General features: G+C 38.4%; 2 protein-coding genes across 6 annotated transcripts in view; one reads left to right on the top strand and one right to left on the bottom strand.

The window, feature by feature from the left end:
• Nucleotides 1-9,783, top strand: part of OSMR (oncostatin M receptor) — a 33,839-nt gene extending 24,056 nt beyond the window's left edge. For all 4 annotated transcript variants that reach the window (XM_019283312.3, XM_010395192.4, XM_019283311.3 and 1 more), the window contains 6 exons: nt 987-1,088; nt 1,457-1,636; nt 3,297-3,461; nt 4,988-5,066; nt 5,345-5,417; nt 6,406-9,783. In XM_019283312.3, the coding sequence (XP_019138857.1) occupies nt 987-1,088; nt 1,457-1,636; nt 3,297-3,461; nt 4,988-5,066; nt 5,345-5,417; nt 6,406-6,855 (1,049 nt within the window). In that variant the 3' untranslated portion in view covers nt 6,856-9,783. The remainder of the gene's footprint in view (nt 1-986; nt 1,089-1,456; nt 1,637-3,296; nt 3,462-4,987; nt 5,067-5,344; nt 5,418-6,405) is intronic.
• Nucleotides 9,784-9,893: 110 nt separating this feature from the next.
• RICTOR (RPTOR independent companion of MTOR complex 2) overlaps nt 9,894-21,153 on the bottom strand; it is a 76,579-nt gene continuing 65,319 nt past the window's right edge. The window contains exons 32-38 of one of the 2 annotated variants that reach the window (XM_039567166.1): nt 20,768-20,945; nt 19,347-19,431; nt 17,848-18,081; nt 16,616-16,768; nt 15,802-15,925; nt 14,805-14,943; nt 9,894-14,618 (exon numbers count right to left, since the gene is read on the bottom strand). In XM_039567166.1, coding sequence (XP_039423100.1) covers nt 14,544-14,618; nt 14,805-14,943; nt 15,802-15,925; nt 16,616-16,768; nt 17,848-18,081; nt 19,347-19,431; nt 20,768-20,945 — 988 coding nt within the window. In that variant the 3' untranslated portion in view covers nt 9,894-14,543. Of the gene's footprint in view, nt 14,619-14,804; nt 14,944-15,801; nt 15,926-16,615; nt 16,769-17,847; nt 18,587-19,346; nt 19,432-20,767; nt 20,946-21,153 lie in introns of those variants that run through there. The other variant, XM_039567167.1, reaches the window with a different exon arrangement.

Here is a 21,153-nt window from a genome sequence, read left to right as displayed (position 1 = left end):
TATTAAGCCTTGGAAGCCAGCATACTATATGAGAAAAGTCAACTCAGTATTTTAGACAAAACCTCTTCTGAGGGGCTTATAGCAGCATCTTGACGAAGGATGGTGAGGTTAATGAAGGAGTTAAAATATTTTAGCAAGAGAGACACAAAAGGGAACTCTATCCTATCTGTAACATGGATCAGAAGTTTAGACTCGGGCAATTTAAACCCACAGTGTAGTGAGAGGTTTGGTGCTGTCAGTGTGCCACAAATGATGCATCTCAGCACCAGTCCTTGCTTAGGATCAGTTGCATGTTTTTTATTCCAGTGGTGGCCAGTAGGCCTAAATCCTTTCTGGCTGTGTGAGAGTTGCTCTGATTTGCTTCCACAGCTGCAAGAATTTAGCCTTCCTAGAGTCTCTCAAGCTGAGAGCTCACTTCGGAATTAAACTTGTTTGAACAAAATTTGGCTGAGCACATATAAATTTGCAATAAGGGAACTGCAGCTCAGTTCATCCAAATGTATGGAAACCTGCACGTAATGAAGGGGAATGTGGTAACACATGGGAAGACTATTGTCAAATTATTCAGTGGTTTGCACTTGCTTAATGTGAATGGGAGTGGATGTCAGTGAGGATAACATGGAATCCTGGTGCGTTTGATGTGCATCAAACAGTCCAAAACGCAGCCTTTGCCTGTGCCAGAAACGTAAATGAAATTGTCTTTTTGGTGCATTTGGAGTCTATTGTGCAGTCACCTTGAACACTGTGTGGCAGCAAAAAATATACAGACCCCTCCCCCAATTCTGTCTTTCACTCAGAATAAATGTGTTTCATTCACATAATGCACATCAAGAATTGGCTTGCCCTCTGTCTCCTTCAGTTGCTTTAATAGTACTATAGCACTCAGAGAAGGTGTCTAATAGGTTATTGACCTCTGTAGGAAGCAATTATATAAAAGTAACACCAAAAGACAAACCATAACCTATTTTTGTTCAACTATTTTCTAGCTGCTTTTGTTCCAGGGGTGAGATACAAATTCCGTATCTATGGATCTGTTGCTAATAAGGCCTCCATATTGGAAAAGAAGATTGGTTATCTCAGGGAGCTGCGTAAGTTGGCAACATGTTTAGGATTTGTGCATTTGCTGAATTGATTTGTCACAAATAGAATAATTGCCTCCTCCTCCAGCTAGATAAAACTGTATTTTCTGTGTTCCTTCTGTATCTTCAGTGAAGCATTTAAAAGTTCTATATCAGCACACAAAGCTGTGATTATCAGTCATTGCTTTGTGTATTACGTAGATGCATGAAGGCTCTGTGAAGCTGACAGTTTTTGTAGAGAACTTTGGCTTTGTTCAGCTTTTAAATACAAGAAAGATATAAACATAAGCACCACATGGGAGTGTGGATTTTTCAAATGACGAGAGAAAACACTTGAAGAATAATTGCAAGTTTAACTTGAATTTCCTTTCTTCCAGCTCCTCGGCTTGACCCTGTTGTGAGAAAAGTTGACCTCACTTACCATTCAGTAACGCTGTCTTGGGATTCTTATCTCACAGATGAGTCAGAGCCTGGTTTTTTAAGAGGCTACCATGTTTATGTGTCACCTATACAAGGGAACTGCAATTTGAAAGGATCAAAAAAGCACCTTCTTCCAGGTAACTGAGCTCTCTACTACAAAAAGTTGTGTCATTGATACAGATGAAAGGCATGTTGGTATTGCAGCATCTTAGAAGATTTCACATTAAGCAGTAAGGCTGGCTCATTTGGCCATCTGTAGATTTCAATACCTATTGGTTTTGGTTCCTCTCTATGCTTGAGGTGTTGGTAGGCAGAAGTGATTCCCAGCTTTATGGAGATATACAGCTCCCATTCTGTTGTCCATGACTCTTTTTTAGCTTCAGGAAAGACTCCTTTGGTACTATAGGAGGAGTTCTTCCTCCTGTAATGTGAGTTCTGGATGAATGTTGAAAAACATCTGTTTGTGGTCTACTTGGATAAAAGTCCTAAGAATCATGTTAGTCTTACTAGCGTTTGGGGTATTTTAGGAACAGATGGGATAAAATTTATTTCCTTCAAAATTGGAGCACTGTATAAATTCCCCATGTAGATTCTTTTCTAGTGAAAGTATTTGTGTGTATACTCTACAGTGGAGTTCTTTCAGCAGAACTGAGCTGTGAAGTAGCACAAAGCCACTAATTTATATCAGACCTTTCTGTTTCACATGCAAAACTGCTCCAGATGACTTTGCTTCATTATAATTTTCAGATGTTTCCAACATGTTAAAAGGAATATATTTTGGGTTTTTTTCCTTGCCTCTTCTTCTGCTTGGGTTATGTCCTGTGTTCTGATTAGACTAGTGCCAGGATGAAAAGCATAGTTTGAACTGAGGGAGCCTTATGTAAAAGTTCTTGTCGGAACTAAACTCACCATATAAGTACCATAATTCTGTAAATAATGCCAGTTAAACTTTAAAAAGTTTAAATCAAAGATTTTCTGCTTCAGTGCTTCTGCTAGCAGACCAGGGGTGTGACTGAGAACAGCAGAAATAAGCTAACCCATTTCTCCCTGGGGTTTGGGAGTTGCACAACAGAGAGGCAAAAGAGCTTTTTTCTTCAGGCAGAGATTTCTTGCTTTTGATTATCTTCAAAGAAATTGACATAAGCTTAAGGCCTACAGGATTCTGGTAAAAAAAAAAAAAAGAAATAGCAAAACTCAAATCCTTCTGGTAAAATGCTTGAGGAAAAAGAAATTAAAATAAACAAGCTTCAGCCTTTAACAGCAAGTTGTTAGGTGTCTGCCAGAGGAGGGCGATGCTGCGGACAGTCCAGTTAGAAGGGATGGGAGTTCAGCCCAGTGGCAGTGAGTCAGGATGCATCATCCTTCCTGGAAGGAAGTGTGCAAATTACAAAGAAGGCGGATTGCAGATGTTTTTTTATTTCAGTTAAGTGGTTTTGTAATATTTTGGGGACAACTTATTGCAACTGTTCAGTACTTAACAGGGGGCTTATAAAAAAGATGGATTTTTTACCTGTACTGATAGGACAAGTGGTAATGGTTTTAAACTGAAAGAGTGTAGGTTTAGATTAGATATTAGGAGAAGATTTACTGTGAGGGTAGTGAGGCACTGCAACAGGTTGCCCAGAGAAGTTGTGGATGCCCATATGCGGAAGTGTTCAAGGCCAGGCTGGATGAGGCTGAGTGGAAGGTGTCCCTGTCTGTGGCTGGGGAGATGGAACTCAGTGATCTTTATGGTCCCTTGTATTGATTCTAGTGATTCTGTGATCCTGTGATTCTATCTCATCTGTTTTGTTTTAGATGATTCAGAGCTATGTAAATACACAATTGAAAACCCAGAAGAAAAGAGATACACCGTGGAACACCTGATGCCAAACACAAAATACAAAATAGTGGTTAAAGCATTTACAGGTGGAGGAGAGACTCCCATTGTTAACTTTAGATACATAGATACACCATATAACTGTGAGTACTGGCTGTGAATAATGTCCTCTAGCAGAAGGATGGGATGATTTAAAACATTATAATAATCTTCCTTTCTTAAGGGAAAACATTGAATTCAATGCAACATGCACTTAAGAAAGAATCCAACTGAGAAATGATACAAGCATACCAACATGGTGCTTTGATACTTCTAAGCAGAAAGCTTTTTCATAATTTTAGAATGAGCCTAATTTACATCCTTATTTAAGTCTTGTATCTTTCTGGGAGATAGCTCAATATATGCACATTTGCATGCCTAATGAGTCCTGTTTGTTAGAACTCATTGAAGAATTGTATTTGGATTTATCTGGTTTTCTAATATAGGAAAACCTACAGACTTGTGTACAAACAGGTAATTCCTGTAATGACTCTTGAACTTCTAATGTTGATTTTTACTCTCATCTGTCTTTAAAACCATTGCCAAGTTCACTCCTTCATAAGCCAATTCAGAAGGGTTGCTGGCATGGGCACAGTAGTTTGCTAACTGGGCAGATTTGATCACTGAAGCAGAAGAGGAAATCAGTTGCCCATAACTTTGTTCCCTTGAAAATACCAGTCAGCATGGTTGTGAAACTTAGGATCCAAACTGGAGATGCCTGGTTTTGAAAAAGTCATTAGGGTCAGAGGTGAAGGGGGAGGGATAGGAAAGGGGGAAGCATTGGCTTATGTAAGGAGACGCCATATCTTAGGCTAACTACTAGAGCAGTGTCTGACCATCATGGCACCCTCAAGGGCACAGTTCTGCCTCTTAACACACAAGTTCTAGCTCCCATCAACCAGCCAGATGTTTGTACAACCAAGCAGAGAATAAAAACAAGGGCTTAATGAATGCAAAAGAGATACAAGGAGAATGTAACCTGTGTCCATTCCCTGCTGTGGTGTGTGGTAGGGACTCACAAACTCTCTGGCACAGGGCAGGAGGGCACTGGACAGGACAGAGGGAGAGCAGGGATGGACTAGTGCTCCCCTCAACCCACTTACAGTGTCAGCTGTTTGTGAACAGCATAGCCCAAGGCTGTCTTCTATCTAGAAGGAAATACTGAGGTCCTTGTATCAGCTTAAATCCTAGGAGACTTGAATATTTGTGTAGTGTTTCTCTGGCTATAGTCATCCAAAATGGAAGTACAGCTGTTGTTCAAGTCTCACAGTAAAAATCTGTCTTCTCCGCGGGTCTGAGAGGAAACGTAAAACAATACTTAAGTAAGGTTATCATTGCCTTAACTTTTGTTAATTACTCTTACAGTTAAGGTGCCAATATGAGTGCAAAAAGAAAAGCAATCCATAATTCAGTTCTGGTAAAGGAAATCAAGGTCCAAAGGCTTACAGATGTATCCCAGAACTTCCAGCCAAACTAACTTGCTACCATGGACCACACAGTTTTACTGCTGAGTTAAATGGCTGGCATCCCATGCAGACTTGATGTTATTTTTGCCCCAGAAACTCAAGCTACATTGACTTTAACATGTAAGAAGTTAAAAACAAAATTTTAAAGTGTTTTTCTTTCACAGCAAACATGCTGTACTTTGTATTCCTGCTAGTGATAGTTCCAACCCTAGTAGCAGCTGTATGCCACTGGAAGATGAAGTGGTAAGTTGTAATGCATTTCTGCTGTAGACAGAGAATATAACTAAGCTAATTCACAAACCGCTGCTGCAGCTTGTTGCTTCCAGCCTGTTGTAAGGCCTCATTCATCTGTTCTTTTGGCTGTCTGACTGCATGGATGTTTTAAGTACCTGGCTTGTGGCATTTCTGAGACATCGGTCATCTGCTGCTGCGCCTGTACACATCTCTGGAGGGCTTCTGCTGGTGGAGTGTGCTTTGGTAAGAGAAAAAAAATGTCATTTGTTTTGCTCTCTTATTTCCAGGGTGAAAGAGTGCTGTTGTCCTGTAATACCTAGTCCTAACAAGAGCAAAGTGCTGTCATTCAAAGAGTGTAAGGTAAGATCACTGAAAATCTGGAGTTTTTAATTTGTCCATTCTTTGCTTAGTAGAGTTAAAAAAAAAATACTATTCTTGTGTTGACTGCATTTAAAAATTAACCTCTTGTCAGTTTTTGTGTTGACTACATTTAATCATTATTCAAAAATTGACAGTTTAATGTTACCATTTAGTGGAAAACTCTCCTTTTGACATTTGTGTGACTCCGCAGTGACCAGCTTATATTGCAGTCTGTTATTGCAAAAAGCAAATTCACAACCGAAGAATAAATGAAATCTTTTGATCAGGTGATTCTGCCACTGTTACTCTTCAAACCCCTGCACTGTCTGAACTCAGCAGCCCAGAGGATGCTGGACTGCATTGAAGCCCATGAGCTGTGTCTGCCCACTGCTCCTGCCCCAGTTCCCTCAGGGGGACACTGCAGGGCCGTGCACTTGCTGGCCCTGGGAGGATGTAGGGGGGTTCTGCCAGGCCTAGCTGGGAGAACAGGATTGGCCAAAAGGCTTTCAGCTTCTTCTGTAGCCCCTTTGAACTGGGAGCCGCTGCTTCTGTGCTGCATGTAGGGGGATCACAAGCCTTTGCCTGGCACATGTGGAGCTGCTGGTGTTCACTGAAATTAGCATGAGAGCAAGGAGTGAAGTACACCTAACAGCCCCTGCTGCTGTCTTCCAGTTGGTTCTGCCTCACATAAAAACCAGCACACATCAAAAACTTGGTAAAGTCTTTAGAGTAGAGGGGCTCAAATATAGTCATAGTGAGTTTACTTAAAAAAGAAATCTCTAAATAAATAGTCTGATAAATTTCACATAAAATGCAGCTTCTGTTGAACATCTTCTACATAGGTTTTACTTCAAATTAATTTATTTGAAAAGTGCAAACTAAAAAAATGTGTAGAATATTCCTAGAATGCCTCAAAGTAATTACTCCCTTTTCTCTACTGTGGCCTTCTTTCATTGAGTAATTTTCTTGTTTACTGATTCTCTTGCAGATTGATTCTGAGAAAGTGCTGAAGATAAATGACTGCATTCCTGACGTGCTGGCCATGGACAATAATGATGAAGCTCAGAAATTGCATCCTGTTACCTGGAGCCCATTATCTTCAACACCAACTGAAGAGCAGATTGATGGTCACAATTTTTCCTGGATTTACCCTAGTGAAAATGTAGCAAGAGACTTTCCACCCCCATCTATGCCTGAAACTCATACTTGTTTTGAGAATTTTGCTTATTCTTCTCCACTTGAGGCTGAATCTGATCCCTGCCAAATACCGGAGACACTGGAAGCAGGCAAGACAGCAGTGATGCTGTACCAGCCACAATGCTATTTAGATATTTTTCATGAGGATACAGCCTCAACCACCAGAGAAACAGCTGACAGAAAGAAGAGTCTGAGATACATCTCACAAACAGATCTGCGCTGCCTGGGTGGGAGGCTTTGATGTTCTGTCCTCCAGTGAGTCCATCCAGTGTTTGGCTACACATGATAAATGAGAATTTCTAAAACGACAACTTTACATTAGGGCTCTCACAAGCCCAGCTGCCTGACTTCCGTTAACATGGCAAAGCTGTTGTTTCTGGACTAGTTTTGAGTACTGACTTAGACAGGAATTATGTGTGCTATGGTTCCATTACAAGTTACGGGCATTAGAAGAGATTTATAGGCTGGTTTGTGGCCCGTATTATGCAGAAAGTTACATCACAGCAATCTGTCACAGGCTGATGCAGAGAACGGCTTTATTTTGCAGAGATAAAAACTTTATTCATAGAGGAGCAAATTAAACAAGGGAGAAGGTTGTTCTGCTCAAGGGCTGTATTTCTCTTGTAGTGTTCTGTGTACTTTGGCCACCCAGCCAGTGGCTACTGTGCTGCTGGGTATGGAGCATTACCCAGCCCAGTCATACTGGGGGCTGGGTTGTATTTTCTCTCTCTCAAACCATGTAAGGAATCATCATGGAAGTGTTACCTGCACACAGTGTGGCACATTCCTAGAAGATTCAAAGTAACTTTGACTTCTCCAGGAGTGCTGCCCTGAGCACCCAAATACAGTGATCATCCTGCTTTTACTTCACCTGTGTCCTAACTGCACTTGATGGATGAAAGAGCACAGAAGACAGATTTTTATAGGGAAGAACCTGCTTCCATTTCTCGTAACTGGGGCTCCTCACAACTTCTGCCTTCTCTGCCTAAAGATGACTGTTTAAAATTTTCTTAACTATACACTGAAGAGATGTAGGAAGTTAGGTGAGAGTAGTTACTTTTCCTGAAGGACAGAGGTGGTACCATGGCCTCTCTGCTTGTGCACATGAACTGAACTTTTGGCATTGACCCTTGTACTTCCATAGCAAGCCGCAACCAGCCAAGCAGACAGGCTGGTCAGAAGCACAGGTGTATGAGTGCCATTTGTGAAGAACATCATAATCAGGCTGCATACTGGCTAGATCTCCCAATACTACTTTTGCATGTGTTATAAAAACAAAACCAAAAAAAAATTTATTGTAACACTCAAAATCCCTACAGTAGGCAGCAATGAATTTGGCTTTTCATTTTGATTTCAGAAAATCGTACATTTGTAATGAAGCAGTACAATTGGAACCGTAGCTGAAAGTCTCATCAGATTTACCTCGGTGCACAAAGAACCCTTTGGTTTTGCCTCCTTATGCTGTTTGGAATCTGTCACAAATAGATGGTTTCAACTTAACAGCACAGCATAAGTAATTCTCAAAGGTGAAAAAAATGAAGAGTGTCTGACAATTCGATGTGCAGCTAGTTTGCTAAAATGGAGTTACTTGCCTTCCCACTGTTTAACTAACTCATCACACTCCTAGAAACCAAGCAGCTGGAGACAGAAGTGAGTTCTGATACTGAACCACATCTAGTTTTGGTACTGTTGCTTACAGATATTGTTGTAATGTCCACAAACTGTGTTGGAGCAGGAAAACCAATAGGACCTCGCACAGTCAGGGCTAAGACAAGCACTGACTACAAACAGAGGGAGAAGTCTTCAGCCAGGAAAAGGAGGGTACAGCGATACAGACAGAGATGGGCAGATGTGATTGGAGGTGTCCAGTCCACACTGTACCATGTCCTGTATGCTGCACACAGGTGCAGGTGGCTCACAGGCTTGAGGAGGAGAAGAGTTGCAGCACAGTCCTTCCTTTCAGCCTCCAGCCAGCAGGATAAGGACACAGGGCTGGACACATTTTGCTGAAGGGCAAGAGGACAAGGAGGGTAAGGGAGAAGGGTGATCCTATTTGACAGATGCATCCCAGAGAAAAGTTCCTTCCTTTATCTTAACCTCTTTGAGTTACAATGCATGTGAAAGCTTGATACCACAGTATCTTTCTTTACAGCTTGGAACATTTGCTTCTCCAAAGTGCTTTATCACATGTGTAGCTTAAAAGCTTTAATGCTGCAAAAAAGGCCAATAAACATAAGGGAGCTGTTTTGTCACCACTGCTGCAAAACTTCCTGAGCTGTATATTTCAGAAAAAGGTGTATTTATTCTAAAATGTTGAAAAGGTATCCTAAATCAAGAGTTAGGTAGCTAAGGAATTCACATACAGATGTCAGAAAAGAAAGATGTCTGTCAAAGAAATCAGAGTATTGCACAAAATATTTTAACTTTTGACATTGCTGCAGTTCCCTGGGCCAGAGGGGACAGCTGCAACCAGGCACAACTCCTGCTTTGAAAAAGCTGCTGTCACTGAGGCCTGGCTGCAGCAATTCCACCCAGGAAGTGAATGAAGGGACGTGTGTGGGTTTAGCCAGTTGTGCCTTCCTGATGGTGGGGTGAGACACATGGGCCTGCTGAGTTCCCACCTCTCAGTCCCTTGGTTGCTCCCGGGGAGATCCTGCTCTGATGAAATTCCATTATCTGGATGCAGTGACACACTTGACCACATTCCAGATTGCTGGGTGAGGGAAGGAGAAGTGGGCTCCTCTTTCCCTATAAACCTTTTGCTTCCTGGTGCCAATGGGTGGTGCTTTGTGAAACCTCCTGTGCATCAAAGGATGCAGATGGAGGATTCCAGGAAGGATAATGCCTCTGTGCCATTCCAAGGGCACAGTCTGGGCACCAGAACTGAAGATTAGAGAAGTATTTTGGCATTTGTGGGGAAGAGTGTATAATTTTTGGATATTAAAACATCTGTCTTGCATTAATGGTTGAATGAGTTCAAAATTGTAACCCTTTTTTTTGTTCATAATTCAACTTTCACAGCTGTTGTTGAAATGCTTATACTTCAACCATCACATAATAGAAAATCATTCTCAGTATGTTAAACTTCTAAAATAAAAATGGTGTGTGAACTATTAAAGTGTCTGTATCTTATAAAGCATTAAAGTAAAATATATTTTTGACAAAACCATTTATTTGGGAAGCTTCTGATTGTTTTAGTTACCTAGTAACTTACAAATATAAATCAATTCCAACCCCTTTCTAATGCTGAGAGGTACATATGAGACCAGAACAACTATGAGAAGTTTAAGTACATTTTATTAACAATGCATCCCTTTGATAAGACTACGCTTCAGGAGGCCTTTAATGCTCATTGACATGAACTGTACACAGTATACAAAAAAAAGGAAAAAGAAAAAACACGAAAAAATCAAGGTGGGCAATACCATTTTGGGACAAGCCTCTGTTTAAATTATACACAGCTCAATGCAATATTCTTACGTAAAATATATAAATACTTTTTCTTTCTATGTTACAGGTATACAATATAAATCAGATTTCAATGTCTGTTCAGTGACCTACAAACACTAGAACGTCCAAATTTGTAGCAGCGTATTACTAAACAAAAAAAAAAGACCACACAGGACAGGGAGAGTAAGTACTGAGATTTTTCTTGATCCTTTCCCTCAGATCAGAATGATTAATTTAGATAATCTCTTGTAATGCAGTTTTAGGGATGCTGACAGCCCAGTACTAGAACAATTTTTCAATTAGATTAACAAGGTGTAAAGCCTTTTTTCCCCTTTAGACACAGCACCTTGTGCTGAAACACCCTATTCAGTGGCAAAATGACATTACATTTTTTGGCATAAATTACATTTTGCAAATAAAATAGTGTATTTTAAAAAGCAACTCAAGCAAAATGTGCAATTTCTGCATGCTGTGGCATTGCTGTCCATCTACACTACAAAGAAAATCCAAAGAAAATCCACATTCTTTAATGACTATAAATCTGTTGAAAACAAAACTATCCAGGGAACCAGCATCGGGAGTTAAAACCCAAGGAGATTGGAGACCTCCAGAAAAACACAAACATGGTTTCTAGCATGTCCTCAAAAGTCTTTTACAGTTCTAAGATTTTACTCTCACATCATTTACCTTTCATAAGCACACAATAATAGAAGTGTGACTTAAAAAAAAAGTTGCTAGACCTGCTTTCAAGTGGCTCCAGTGAAGCTCAGAGCAGCAGAACTGTGGGGAGGTGAGCAGGACCTCAGAGCCTGGTGAGAATTCTTGAGCTGCGATTGCTCCACCTGAGCTCACGTTCACTTACAAGCTTTGCCAGCTTCCCACAGCCCAAACTGCCGAATACCAAGTCCAGGCCACAGACTACAAAGCAGCAACTCTTCCCTTCCACACTTGGTTTTGGTTACTATTTCTTGAACAACTACCTAACTCTTCAGGCACCTAGGAAAGGTGCTTTGGTTTTGTTTTTAGTCTCACTGCAAACCGCAACTCTCTTTCGAGACCACCTATGTATGTTTCAAAGTAAAATGAGAAAAAGACAAGCAGGATTCTCACCAGTGCCTTATAAATTGAGCTTACCTTGGTGTGCGAGCCACTGCACCCAAAACTATGGAACTGTTTAATAGTCCACTGGGGGAAAAACCACCACCACCCCGCAAAGAGAGCACATTTAGGGTAGGTTTGCCAGGCGTCAGTCAAGTAAGAGCTGTCAGATAAAGAAAAGCAACTGTTTTCAAGCATAGCATGCCAGGGGCTCCACACAGAAGTTGGGAACTTCAAAGCCTGACCATCTCCAGCTCCAAGTGATGTCCATAACAGCTGGGAGTGTTCTGCATTTCTTGATTTCAGACTGGTGAAAAGTTCTCTTTCTCCAGAAGGGGACACTCAGCACCCAGCCTGGTCCTCCTTCCCTCTGTGGAGAGGACCAGGCCCCTGTGGAGGTGCCTGTGAGTCACACTCTGCCCTTTGGAAAGGGCTTCCCTTTGCCCTGCCTGCATGAACAGACCAAGACCATCAGACAGCTGATGCTAATTGTGACTGGTTCCACAAGAGTGTCTCCTTCCCAGAGCGGCTTCTGCCTCTGAGCTGTGTGTGAGCAAGTTGAGTACTTGAGGAGTTTTCTCTGCCACAGCAACTAAACTGCATTTATATACAGTGTAAGTAAACACTACACACATTACCATTTATTGAGCAGTATCACTCATCACTCAGACTGGAAATATAAAAAGTGGGTGGTCTGTCAGCTTCCCTAGGAGAGGTGGAAGAGATTTTTTATTAGGGCTAATATAAGCACAATCATTGTTTACTACAGCTTTCTTTCAAAGTTTTATCATGATACAAAGAAAACCCTAAAATAAGGACTTTGAAAGGGACATTTAAAAAAAAAAAAAAAGAGAGAACTATAAAATTAGAAATTCACAGTTTATAATTATGCCAATATAAATTTCCTTCAATAACAGTATCCCCTTCATTTGCCAATTAAAGTGAAACATCAATGTGAGCTTAATGTCAGTGTGTAAATTAATTTTCTAGAAATGTATGTTATGTACAATACAGACTTTACATCCTTGATGCATACTTGTTGAAATCTACTGACACTCATACACTTTCAGAAGAAAAATCACGCTTTATAACTGAATTTGCAGCCATAATTTTTTATGTCAAGTTTCTGTTGCCATGGATCCCCAAACAAGTGAGTAATTCAGAACACATGAGCATTTCAGAATGGAGATTCTTTCAAAAGTACATTTGCTTACCTTTTTATAATCAGAGGCCTTCCTATGATGCTTTCTACATTAAGTGCTATGGGTTAAACTTAACAAATGAACAGAGGTGGGTTTTTTAAATACAGGTGATAAAACTTGTTTATTTTGCCTTAACTGCAGAAAAATAACATGGAATTGTTTGATGTAACCCCATTTAGTTATTAAAACAAATCTCTTCTACTCTAGCCTAACTGAGGTAGTGTTTGAAACTACTGTATAACATACGCTATCCCCATTTGTGGGAAAACTACATTATTTTCCTTTGGAGTTTATACCACTATTTGGTCTACTGTGATTGACATTTTGGTTTTACAAAAGCATTTATTTGTTATGACTGTAAGTCCAATAGTTACTGGTGTGGTGTGTTTTCTAAACATTTCAAACATGTCTTGCCACACATATATTATTTGTGTCAATGACCACAGAAGAGTTCAATCAGTTTCTTTTTGCTACTTTCAGTGGGAAATCATTAAAAGATAATCTTAGGAACTAAATTTGACTATGAGCAGCAACTTACAGTCTGCTTTACCAGAACCTGATGGTATGCAGTGCACATAAAAATTCAGTGAAGTGACAGCTGCAAAGCAGTGCTTATGTGGCATGATGAAATTTCCAATAAGAACAAATAAATTCTACGTTTCACTAGGAATTGTGTGTTACTGCTCACAGGACTACTTATTGAAATCTCCAGTAGCATAGCTAGGAAGAACAGAGTTATGAGCATCAGGATAAATTTCACTTAAGTATTAATCTGACAATTATAAAAAATGGTAGAAGTGAATGGATAAAAATACGTTCTACTTAGTACAGTCCAGCTGAATTATTCACCTATATCAAAATCAAAGGGTAATTCCTTCTATTACAGGCATTCTAACAAAGGTGGCCATGCTACTGTATATACACATTTGCATATATTTATACTACCTTTATATAAAGGCTTCTGAATCTTTAGATCCATGATAAAAGTGACAGGGATTCCTACTTTTTTTTGTTTAGCTTGCACTTACTAGTTTAGAAATGGCACTAGTAACATGATAGAGGCAACTACTTCAATCATTACCAGTCACTGTATCATTTAACTTTTACAACAAGTCTTAAATACCAGTACAAAATTTTAAGTACGGCTGCTCCAAAATTTGTTACTTAAGGCTTTTCACTACAATTATTAGTACTATCTGATGCTTCATCACTAATCCATTGAAAATTCAAATAAACCTTTGTTTTTATAAAAAGCTGTTACTGTGGAACTTGGAAAACACTCATACTTAAGTCTCCTCACAAAACCTGCAATGACTAAATGTCTTTAAGTTCAGTTTATACAATATTTGCTTATCTGATATAAATCATGCTTTTTAAAGGATTGTAGTTGAGTAAGACCCACATTTGTACTATATGAGCATGAGTGTAGAAACTGCAAACACATGCATAGTATTCAGGGAAAACAATCTGGTTTCAGCATTTTAAGTTTTTTGAAAATCAAATTGTAGTGAAAATCCTTAACTGGTTCAGATAAGATACATGTATGTAAATGCAACGAAATTGAAGAGACTACTAATAAAATGTCTTACAACTATAGCAATATTAAAATAACTTAATGAAACCTCAGATTCAGAGGCATCTCTTTCTGTCTGAAGTTACAAATCCCCAAAGTAGTGTTATAAACAGTACAAAAATCAACAGAGAAGGGCTAACATTAATCCCCTGGTGCCCACAACTACAGCATGGCTCCCCATTGCTGGCAGTGGAATGCACCCCCATCTCTCTGATTCCTGGTATCCAGGGTTTAAAAAGCAAGGCATCGTTCTGCTTCTCTGGAACAGAATCGGAAGTCAATTAAAAATGTCTCTGCAAGTTGTCCTATTTCACTGTAATTTATGGTAGAAAATGAAATGAAAACTTGTGGAGGTGTTCAGTGCTTGGCTCTTGCATATACTGGTAATTACTATTATTAAAACTATGTTACTGTCTAACAAATCCCCAAAGGGCTCAAATGACTGTGCCAGTAATTGGTTGAGGAAGAAAATGTTTTCAGTTCAGTCTTCAGGTACCAGTAGTTTCTGGAAGGTTTCGAAGATGATGTTCCAAGTCTTTTATCCAGTCAGTGGGAGGTTGTCTGAGCATTTCAAAGTCTGTACGCAGAGCACTGCCTCAGCAGAGGTCAGGACTCAGCTGATGCATCGATTACGGGCTGTTTTATCGGAGTTGCTAAAATAGCCTCTGCTTCCTCATGCATCTAAAAGGAAAGGATGGAGTTATAAGATTGCTAGAGATTTTACTCAAGAGACATCACAAAATGGTTTCCTTTAGGATATACCTATCTGTGAGCATCTTTTACTCATGAAAGTAAAAGATGAGGACATGGAAGCTACACCCAGCCAGCCATTTTGGTACATTCAGTGCACGTCCACCCTCCACTTACCTGCAAGAACTGAACATCTTGAAATAGCTCCTGAATGAACCTTCGGGATGGAAGTCGAAACGTACAATGTGCTAGCAAGTAGGACACCTCAGAGTAAAGGCATATGTCATCAAATGCTTGGGGATACTTCTCCTTAATTCTGAACAACGAAACAGACAAAATTGTGTAAGTCTTGAAAATATTTCTATTGTATTAAAAAACCCTCCAGCTTTTGAATTAGATTGTCATCATTAATTCTTCAGTTATAGGCATTATAAATCCTAGAAATGACAAAGCTAGAAAATCAAAACAGACAGCATTACAAAACTGGAAGAAATCTACACTAATGAGATGAACAGAATATACAACTTGTAAGCTGCCCAGAATTACTATCACTGCCTAGTCTTAAAATAACAGACTTAGAAAGAGAACAGTGTGTAACATAATTGACATCCACATGTACAGCAGTCATAAAAATATGAATAATGACTAAACTAATCTTTTAAACCTGCAATCATTTTTGAAACTAAACCATGCATTTCTACATTTTCTTTTAGCTGTTGTCAGTTTCCAATGGCATTAGCCCAGAAATCTACAGGTTACCACATTTAGTCCCTGGATTTATATTTCTATATTTTAACATTTTTTAAAATAAATTAATTTCAGTAGTTGTACTCTTGCTTAAAGTAGAGCTGTATTTCTCAAGAAGTTACTTTCAGCTTGTTATTGTACTTATCTATTATTCAGAATAAGTAAAAAAATATTAGTTTCTTTTTTAAAGATACACGTTATACTAGATATGTAATCACTACTGCTGAATTACTGATTTTAAAGTCTGGTTAAGAGTAAAATACTAAACAGAGCAAAAATGTTAATATTATTTCTTGAGCTTCTACATTATGTTCAATCATATCTACCTGACAAGTTTTGAGAAGTCAGATTATTCACTGTCCCTGAGGCCTTAAGAGAATACTTATGACTAAATGTTGCTAAAGCATCTGTAATGTATTGAACTTACGTCAGAAGTCCAGTTTCATGGCCCTTAGTTCCTACTGAACTGCTCAAATTGATAACTAAACGTAAGACCTCTTTCCGCAAAAGTATCCTGCACACTGGTGTGTCATCTGGGATTGACTTTACTCCTGGAAAAACAAATCAGTGTGGATTTACACAGAATTGTCTTTGACTGTGCTGATCTCATGCTGCGTAAATCTGTTTATGCATTCCATACACACAGGAACACATATATTAACCCGTATTCTGAGCTATCAAAAATATTTCTATTGAAATCAAAACTTAAAACACAACTATTTTCAGGAATTTGAACAGTTTACCTTTTCAAAAGTATTTCTACCATTTCAAAGAAAAACCCGCAAGATAAAGTTACAGTGGTATTGCTACCGCTAAACCATGTTGCAAACTGGATGAGCTTCTATGAGATAGTGGAGAATTTAAAAACCAGTTACTTCTTAAGAAACCATCATAATTCAAAATGTAATACACAAGTATAAAAAAAAGTCTCTTTAAAGTAATTCAGTAAATCTTGGAAATCTTTTTTAAACTAACATCAGAGTAGAAAAAAAAAGGCAATCAATTTACTTGTAATGTCAGGTATTGAATAACCTGCAGAGGGGAGCAAAGGGAGAAGAGCTTAGAACTTTGTTCTCCCACCTGGAGATGGATAATGTTTTTATTAAGACTTGTTTGTTTTTTGTCTAACAAAGAACATTAATTCGTTGCAGTGTACATAAGTGAAATCTAATTTTTTCACAATGCCTAAAATATACTTTATTAGTGATAGTCTCTAATAATCATAAGGCTTTCAAACTTACCTAATACAAGCTCTGTACTCTTAGTGCTGCTGGCTGAACCATGGGATACTGCATCACTACAGCCTGAAATTCCAGAAAATTTGGAGGAATGCACATCTAAGTGATTGTGAATGGTTTGTCCACACCAGTCAGTATATGGAAGGTCTGAAAAATCTGACATGAACAAGATGTTGCACCTTTGTTATTCATACTTTTCCCCAATTCACATGCTTTTGTTATTTTCCAACAATGGAATACATGAAAGATACTGATGCACTAAATACTACAGATAAAATCAGTTTGGAACTAGGTGGTGGACTTTGGACAAATCATACCAAAACTCTTCCAAAATTGATTTTTCATTTTAATCTTAAAATACATGAGTGGAGTCTTCCAAACACTGATGGAAGCCTAAGAAGCCGTCACACAGAGTGCTGTTACTGAAATATCTGTGCTCCATTTTATGTAACACAATACAGATGCTCTTGCATGTGCAGACTTCTTTTTGTTCACACAGCTGTCACAGGTGTTTGCAGAAAGGGCTCTGGCAAGAGCTGCTGCACCTGTAACTACAGCTGGGATTTTATTTGCCATACTTTCTCGCTACTGAACTCCAGCTCAGCTCTCTGAGCCATTCTTCAAATTTGTGCATCACCCCCTTGCCAACACTGCTACTAACAAATGTCTAACACTGTTGTAAAACAGTGAAGACTCCTAATAAGCAGCCACTACTGGATTCTTTTCATCATGGGCATTAACAAAAGGCATGTAACTGCAAGCTGTGCAGAGGAGGTTAGAAAAAATAACTCTGAATCTCATCTGAATCTCAAAATATGAGGGAAGATGACTAAATCCTAGAAATTACAGCTCAACTTCAACAGACGCCACAGACTTCCTTTGTTGTATTTATGGCATAGACTTGATTTGATGTCAGACTTTTCATTAGTTGAACAGCAAAACGTCAGTTTTCAGAACATGCATTTTAAGTACTAAATAAGGTTTCAAATTTTGTCTTTTGATATGCTCTTAGAAATATTTGAAAAAAACATGCAGGCACTTACTCCTACTAACACTAAAAAGTGGAAGACTGGAAATGACCAGAGCAATATCACTGGTTGCACAATTAGCTTATTAGAGAAATAATTTTAAGGTCAATAGTCAGTTAAACAAAAACCTTTCCAGATTATTTAAAGATGAACAAAAGCCAGTATGTTCACTCGGTTTTATCACACTTCTGCAGAAGGAACACTAACCTGCACGATTATATGAAGGGCTCGCTTTGGTGTTAGGCTGATAACCCAGAATCTGAATGCAGACACAGTAAAGACAGTTCTCATCTGTGTGCTCCTGGAGCCCTGTGTCCTCTGTACCTTCTAAGAACTGAGAGGCATCTGAACGGCTTGTATTCATTATTTCTGTGAGGCTGATCTGCTGGCGGAGCATCTGAAAAGGGCTTTTGACAACATCACTCGCACCTGATGGAAGACCTGTAGATAAGATTTAGTTATCAAAAAAACCCTACAAAACCAAGCTACCAACACTAACTCTTTCAATTAATTTCCACTTTCAAGCCTTTTAAGGCTGGGGATGGAGTGCATGTGAAGACCTATGAAGTTTTTTTTTGAATGGTTAAGCTCCCAAGATTGTTAGCATTTGAGAAAGAGACATAACGTTTTAGTCCCAAATTATTATACATAACAAAACATTGCAAAGGACAGAATTCAACCTCTAAGCACACACACTGTAAGAAGGTAAGTGGTAAATCCTGACGTGATATGAACATTACTAATACCCACATAACACCAATACATTACCAATTTTCATAGTGTCAAACGAGATTAATACAACAATATACCAGATGTTGGAATTACACATGCACCAATGCAAAAATAAACACAACTTAAAAAACTGTAACTTAGTGGCCGTGACAGGAAGAAACTAGACTCAGCAATGCAGAAACAAGCAGAAGACACTTTAGTGACATGCTCTTCCCTGGGTGGAAAAAACAAACAAATACAATTTTGAACAACAGTTACTTTACACTGAAACTTAGCAAACTACAGAAACATACCTCCAGCAAAATCAACTTTGTGTATAATATTAATATGACAGGGAAAAAAAAGGTAGGACAACAGCTATCCTAATAAACTATTAAATAAACAGTGTCAAGGCTTCTTTTTTTCAGCTGAAAAGACACATACTAAGACCCTACAGATTTCTGACTTCTCTGGAGTAAAACGGAGGTGCATTCCAGAGCAAGCCAGGCATTACAGAACTTGCAATTCTCTTGTCCCATCACCTTCATTGATCAATTGTCATGAACAAATAACAGAAAGACAAAACTTACTTTCTGAAATACACATCTAACACCATTGAAAGTTCCTATAAATTACTGTGTAATCAAAGGAAAATAGTTCAGTATGTGGAATTTTTATTTTTCTAAGCTTAAATTTTGTTACATCCTTTAATACAGTATGACTACTAGTCTTTGAGCAGCTTTAGCTCACATTATCAGAGATATGCAGGCCTCCTTCATTTTTAAGAGCAGGACCAAACTCTGAAGCAACACATTAGCTCAAACTAAGTAAAACAGGGAATTAATGGCCTGCTATCCTGATTCCAGAGCACAATTCTCAAAACTTAACAGCTAAAAATTTTGTTTTCTGTCAAGAAAAATTAACAAATAAATCAACAACCCACCCAATATACCAATAAACAACAGAAAGCTACAGGAGAGGAATAAAACCACTACCTCCTCCATCAGATGTAAAGACCCTAGATCCATGCTCATCAAATGGAGGTGTAGTTTTCTTCTGAAAATATGGAGTTTCCTTTACCTGAAACACCCAAGTGACAATTAAAATTAACACAGGTGATAATCAAACACAAATAAAAATAGATTTTATGAGGAAATGAAATGTTGTCTTTCTTTTACTTCAGGAAAAATATGCCATTAGAGGAGGAAATTAAGAACGAATTCCTGAGCACTAAAGAAAAGCCCAATGAGACAAATATTAGTGAATGAACATGTATTAACAAAGGCCTATGAAGATTTAGCAAATGTTAAAATGGTGGTGACAGGCTGTAAGGAAACAAGTGACCCACAGTGGCCAGCCATAATCTGTCCATGATCCCTCTACACCACTGGAGATCTTGGGAATGAAGTACAAAAACAACCAAAACCAAAAAAAGCACAAAAACAATCTAAAATGCTGCCTGTAGGATGTTGAGTTGAGACATGTCTCAACCACAAAAAGACCTAAGAGAGAAGAAATGAGATAACAAATATGGCACAAAGACTGTGAAGGAAAAAGAAGTCACTTCACAAAGGAAAAACAGAAGCAGAAACACAGTATAACATGCTTTTGCTCTAGGTTTAGCAATTTTTTGAGATTAGTAAGAAAGTTATTTAGATTTGAAAGGCAAAGACTAAGTAAAATAAAGATAAGGAAGCCCACTTCTACCTTTGACACAGACCACGTCCTGGTTTTGATAATTAAGTAACAGAATATTAAGCCCTATGATGCATCAGTTTGTTAAATGGGAATGTGTTTCTACCAAGCAGAAAGAGGAAGGGAATTGCTGAGACACTGAAATTAAAATAATTTCTAACTTAAATACATGTACCTTCAAAGCTAAGTAAAGACAATATAATTTAATACTATAATGACCTATATAAAATAATCTATTATTTAATAGAGATCATGGTAGCAGGGAGTTAACTGTGTGATTATGCATATAATTTATAGGTGACTGATGAACATACCAATTGTTGGCTAAAGTGGAATTATTAATTAATTTAATTATTAACTAATAATTTAATAATTATTCATTCTTAAATGAATGTCCACAGACTATGCTAATTTTAGTATAAAAGCCAGATGTCAACTAAAATCTTATGACAGCAAATTTATGTCACCACTGTTTAACACTCTTCTAACACAGTCTTTGCCATTATTTGCCTTTAACACAACCCAGCCTAGTGATCCTGCGTAAACAGGTTAGAAGAACAGTTGAAAGAGAAACCCTTGCTCTTCAAAATGCGTTTCTTTAAAGTACCACATCCATTTTTCCTCATTTTTCTAGATTTAATCTATTCTGATGAAAAGGCAACAATTGACTGCCTTTCAGTATGAAAATGCAAATGAACCAAATCAGTTAACACATACGTACCTGAAATATTTCGTTGATATCCACTGGGAGAGCAAGACCAATGTAATCATCAGAGCTACCATAGGTAGCGTTAGAAACCATGGAGCGAACAGAGGAGGAACGCTGAAGTGTGTTTTGGTTAATAGGACTTAATAAATCTTCTTTATCTAATGAAGCATAACTTAAAGCTTTCATGAACCTGTAACATTGAAACAAATACATTAAAATTTCAGTAACTCTCGTTCTGGCGCATTAAAAGTAAAAAGGACTGCTAACACAAAGACCATCCTCATCTTCCCACTGAAGATATCAGAGTTTGTTAGGACGAATTACAGCTATAGGCTCATTGCTTTTTCTGCCTCATACTGTTTTGCATGGTTTGGCAGTTCCTGGACTAAAAATTTCTT

This window comes from Corvus cornix, chromosome Z, assembly GCF_000738735.6.
Source record: "Corvus cornix cornix isolate S_Up_H32 chromosome Z, ASM73873v5, whole genome shotgun sequence".
Taxonomy (NCBI): domain Eukaryota; kingdom Metazoa; phylum Chordata; class Aves; order Passeriformes; family Corvidae; genus Corvus; species Corvus cornix.
Note: the sequence above shows the minus strand (reverse complement) of the source record. Positions and strands in the feature narration are given on the sequence as shown.